At 25.2% G+C, this 5,758-nt stretch overlaps 2 protein-coding genes across 2 annotated transcripts, besides 2 other annotated features; one reads left to right on the top strand and one right to left on the bottom strand.

Moving 5' to 3' along the window:
• Positions 1-821: a repeat region.
• Positions 822-985: 164 nt separating this feature from the next.
• Positions 986-1,259: a repeat region.
• A 598-nt stretch (positions 1,260-1,857) lies between these two features.
• EHI_121060 (uncharacterized protein) lies at positions 1,858-3,945 on the bottom strand (the record flags this gene model as incomplete). The annotated part of the gene is made up of 1 exon (XM_649260.1): positions 1,858-3,945. The coding sequence occupies one exon, from the start codon at positions 3,943-3,945 to the stop codon at positions 1,858-1,860; it is 2,088 nt and encodes a 695-aa protein (XP_654352.1).
• A 1,180-nt stretch (positions 3,946-5,125) lies between these two features.
• EHI_120950 (uncharacterized protein) lies at positions 5,126-5,758 on the top strand (the record flags this gene model as incomplete). The annotated part of the gene is made up of 1 exon (XM_001913936.1): positions 5,126-5,758. A coding segment is annotated over one exon (633 nt), but the record flags the coding sequence as incomplete, so codon positions are not given.

Here is a 5,758-nt window from a genome sequence, read left to right as displayed (position 1 = left end):
TATCACTAAAATAAAAGACAATACTAAAAAGTACATTAAAATGAAAGTAAATGATATAATGGAAGGAAGAGTAGAGTGTAATTCAATAATAAAAACATCATAATAAAAAATAACTCTACAGAAATTGATGAAGAATACCTTAACACTCTCATCAATAATATAAAAGAAATGAAAGTAGAAAAATGTACAAATATTAATTACTACTTTCAAAGAAAAGAAGCTGACCGATTAATAATGGAAATTAATAATAGATGTGTATAATCATGAAGCAGAATGCAGGATGTGCAAGATGATATGAAGAGGATTTCAATGGTTATGCACCTCTATCTCCAAAATCAAATAATAAGAGATAAATTTGATGAAATAAAAGAAATACTAAAGAAAATAAATAAACTAGAAGATTTGGTCAAGGGAAGGAAATGGTACAGAATAAAGTACATCATGAAATTAAAAGAAAATGATGAAGAAGGAATAAAAGTCAAATCACTAGAAAGAATAAAGTACCTAAAATATATGATGACTATGAATAAAGAATTAAATTTAATAAAAATGAAATAATCAGAATCAATACAAATAAAATCATGTTTGATTCTAATAAGAAAATTAAAATAAGGAAGAAACAAAAAAATGAAATATACCCAAATAACGATATTACTTTAGAATATTGGAAATATTATATGAAACACAGGTGATATTAAATAAAGATAAATTGGAAAATAAAACAAATCACCTCGTGGAATGAAAGATATAGAAATTATGATAATGTCATTATAACAATAAATGAATTAAATTTAAGTATAATGAAAATAAGTAACTGGAAATATTCATTGAAACAACATATATAAAAGTAATAAAATAAAAGACAAGAATAAAGATAACATGTTAGTAATAAACAAAAAGAATAAGATTAGTTTAATAAATGATATGAATAATGTATATCACAATAAGAATTGAGATAAATGAATAAAAAAGAATAAAGAATTAAAGAATAGATTAAATAAAAAATGTCAAAAGAACTGAAGTAATCAATTGAATAATAAATATAAAGAGTATTAAATTAATTAAATAATTGAAAATGAAAATTAACACTATAAAGTTGAAAACAGTATTATTAAAAACTGATAATTGTAATGGAATAATGGTTTTATCATAATCAAACATATGCAGTATATTTCTAGATGAAGATTGTGTTTGATAGTTTCAAATAAATAAGGAATAATAAAAACTAATTCTATTAACACTTAATTAATTGCTTATTATTTTTATTCTTCTTTTTTATTATTTGCTTTTGAATAAAAAAACGAAGACTTAAAGTGGCAAATCAGAAACAACAAACAAATATTAAATACAAATTTAAACATTAAACTATCAATTGTTATATGATTATGATGAGTATTTGAATAAGAAATTTAATAAATAATAATACAAATAATGAAATAAGATAACATGAAATAATAATAATAAATGAAATTATACATAATACTATAATAGTAATGAAATAATCATTCATAAAATAAGAAAATAAAGAAAGAAGAAGTTCATTTAAATGCAAATAAAAATCAAAGAAAATGATAAAAAGAAGAAATGAAGAGAAGAAAAAAGAAAAAACAATAATATAAAAGAAATAAAATAAAATGATTTATTCATTTTAATGATGTGTAATTTGGTGAATATACAATAAGTAATGAATAAATAACAATTCTATTAATATTTAATTATCTAATTTTTATTTGATGACGTTTATTTGTACTATTTATTAGTTATTATTCTAAACCATTCATCATCTTTTAACTGAGTCATTATTCAATAAAAAACACTTTTTCAAAAAGTTTTAAAAGCAAGTTGTAAATCCAAAATTTAATTAAATTTGATAATTAGATATAAGTCACCTCTTTTTCCAGTTGTTCCAATTGGCATTCCATATCCTTTATATGGTCCTTGCATACCTTCTTGTCTTATTATCGTAACAGTAATATTACTTCTTCCATCAATACATGGAATGGAACATTGGAGTTCTGTGTTTCTTTGAGGCTGAGAAATAAAAACAGTTTGGATAATATCATTCCCTTGTCGTCGAAGGGATTCTGTTTGTTCCGTTCTATCAATAACGATTAAATCTCGCATTCTCCCATTGACTGGTGTTCCACAGTTATCATATTGATATCTAACACCTTCTGGTTGTCCAATACTAATTGGAACAACAATTTTTTTATGATTCACTTCTATTACTTCTTGATACCCAGTGACGTAATGAGAAATTGGAACATTACAAAATACAACCTCTGGCTCAAGTGGTTTTTTCAAATAATTTATTTCCTGTTTTAATTTTTCAATTTCATTTTCTTTGTCTTCAATAGTACTTTCTTTGCCTTTAATTTCTTTTTCTTTTTCTTCAATTTTTTTTCTTTGCCTTTCAATTTCTGCCTTTTGCCTTTCAATTTCATTTCTTTGACTTTCAATTTCATTTCTTTGCCTTTCAATTTCTGCCTTTTGCCTTTCAATTTCTGCCTTTTGACTTTCAATTTCTGCCTTTTGACTTTCAATTTCTGCCTTTTGACTTTCAATTTCTGCCTTTTGACTTTCAATTTCATTTCTTTGCCTTTCAATTTCTGCCTTTTGACTTTCAATTTCTGCCTTTTGACTTTCAATTTCTGCCTTTTGCCTTTCAATTTCTTTTTCTTTTTCTGTAAGACTTTGAGAATATTGTTTTTCAGAATCCTCTTGTTTTTGTTTTAGTTGTTCATAATCAACAGATTTTTTCTTTTCTTCTTCAAGTTGTTCATTTAATTTTTTGATTTCATCATTAAGACCAGCATTTGTATTGATGGCTGTTGCACACTGTTTACGACATTCAATTAACTCCTGTTTCAATTTACTAATTTCAGTGTTTTCTTGCTCCTCATTTTGTTTAACTTTTTCAATACTACCTTTATCTTCTTGGCTATCGCATCTATCAGGGACTGTAGTACCCGTTTTAGTTTCACTATCTCCTCTAATGTTTGGGTCTCCATGAGACACACCTTCTTGACTTTCAAAATTACTCTCTCTACATTTTCTTTGGCTATTGGTTTCACTCTCTTTCGTTTCTTTGTCTCCTTGGTTATCTTCTTCTTTAACTTCTTCTTCAACTTCTTCTTCTTCAACTTCTTCTTGGTTAGTTTCATTGTTTTGTTGCTCCTCATTTTGTTGATCTTTTTCAGTATTACTTTCTTTTTCAATATTACTTTTTTGTTTAGTTAAATCCATAATATTATCCTGTTTCTGGGGGTTTTTTGTACTTAGAGAAGGTTTCTGTTTATTGTCATCAACTTCTTTTTCTTCATCTCTTTGAACTATTTTCTGGTCGGCATTGTTGAGACTTTTTTCAGTCTGTTTAGTCTCCAAAATTTGTAGTGGAAGGTCAATGATATCTTCTCCAAATTGTAAGGTTACTGTAGTGATGTTACTTTTGTCTAACTCAGTTAGCAGTGTTAATAGTTTTTGACATTCACTTCTTAACTCATCTCCTTTAGCAGTCATGATATTGTTATAAATTGAAGTGATACTAGGACCAACACCCTTAATAAGCATAATGCCTTGCATCTGTTGGTAAAGCTTTTGCATTTTTTGTACAATTTCCTCATCAGATTGACGCTCTTTTAATAGACTTTCTTCATTCTTCAAAAATGTGACACTTTCACCAATTAATGTTGTTACACATGTTAATAAAAATTGGCTAAGGTAGTTTAAAGTGTTAAGCATTTCATTTGGTGATTGTGCATCTGGTATAACTCGACAACATTGAAACAACTGTTGGAGGCATTGGTTAACTATAGTTACGTGCTCATTAAACTTTCTTGTATTAGCTTCTTCTGTCTCTTTTTTTGTTTGGTTAAATAAACCAACAATTTTGCATAAAGCGTTTAAAGATTCTTTTAGAACATGAAAGTTATTTGTGTTTTGCATTAAGAATGAACTAAATAATTATTAGATTATTTTTTTTTAATTACCTTGAATAAATGATGTTTATTATTTTTCTTCTTTTTTTTTGTTGTTTTGTAATATTATAAATACTATAAATATTATGAGTTAGAACCCCCAATACAATTGACATTATTGAATGACACTAACGAGTTGATATATTTGCTCATTAAATAACATGTTTTTTGTTATAAGATTTAAGAAAGAATAAGTTCTATTGAAACAGCTACAAGAAGTGTCTTAATATTAAATAGAAAAAGAAGAAAAGAAAATACAATGGTTAAAACAATCTATGATGTAACTTAGTATAAAGAAATTCCAATTTAAAACACCTTTATTTGAAAAGCTAAGAAATGAAATATTCAAATATATGTAAAATGAAAATAATTAATAATAAACTATGACTATTTTTATTAGAATAAGATTTAGGTTATGGCTCTAATGTTGTGGAATGAATTATACCCATTACAATGAATTTAACTCTCTTTGTTTGTTTCATTTGTGTTGATGTTAATTTGCTTGATTCAATAGATAAAGTTATACAAAATACAAAATAAGTGATTGAATTTAATGATAAAACTAGTTGTTTCTTAGGAAAGTCTTTTATTCTTTTTAGTGAAATAAAACTCATTAACATCATAAATGAATCAATATTACTTTTTAATCTTTATGTAACTGAAATGCAAATCAATTACAAAGAATAACACAAATAAATCATTGGGTACTATTTACATGAAAAGAAGTAATAACAAACAAATGAATTTGACTTATTAATCACACAATTCACAACGAATTGACTTGACAAAAACTTTAGTAACATTCTGAATAGTGAAAATTTTTTATATTTAACAAAAGCATATCAAACAACAAACCAATGAAATATCAATATTATCAAAAAATATTCCAATTAAAAATTATATTACACATACATAAATCAAGAAATGAAGAATAAGTGATAAACAATTCAAAAAATAAGATAGATAAGACACGTTTAAATTGAAGAGATAATTGATGATAAAATGATTAAATGAAACTATTTTGTTATGTATAACAATATTAATAACAGAACTAGAAATAGAAAGAATAAATTCTAAAGTATTCTAATTTATTCCAAGGTATAGTTATAGAACTGTCAAATCAACATTCAGTTATTCATTTGTTCAAAATGACTCAGTTAGAAATGGTTTATTTAATGAATGTAGCGAAATACCTTAAAAGCTATGAAGATTTAGTTAATTTTTCTATGATAAACAAGAAAACAAATGAAGGACTACAATCATTTAAAGAGAATTTATGTTTAGATAAAGACAATGTAATAAAAGAATTAAAAATATTTGGTGGAATGACAAATTATCAAGGAACCAACGTTATTTCATCATTAAAATCAAATTACGAATATTATGATATTGATGGAAATATTCAAGGAATTCCTATAAACAAAATTCGTAATTGGAAAACAGATAGTCTTTGTAGTAATGTCAATGAAATGAAGTCATTAAAAAAACTTAATATTACTCTTGGTGGTGATATGCAAGGATGGATTTGTGCAAAAGAAATGAATTGGAAAGGATTGAGAGATATAGAAACATTAAGTCTAGTTAGAATCATTCTTGAAGAAGAGCCTTCTACACCACTTGAAGAAGATGAACTTAAACAAGTTTATGAAGAATTTATTTCAATTCTTAAAGAAATTGGAAATAGACCAGAAATTATAGTTGAAGGAGTTGCATTAGAATATATCCAACAAATACTCTCACTTGGAAATAATATTAAAGTTATTAAAAAAGTAAGAAGTATT

The sequence above is a fragment of the Entamoeba histolytica genome, genomic scaffold, assembly GCF_000208925.1.
Source record: "Entamoeba histolytica HM-1:IMSS scf_1104750518139 genomic scaffold, whole genome shotgun sequence".
Lineage (NCBI taxonomy): Eukaryota > Evosea > Mastigamoebida > Endamoebidae > Entamoeba > Entamoeba histolytica.
Note: the sequence above shows the minus strand (reverse complement) of the source record. Positions and strands in the feature narration are given on the sequence as shown.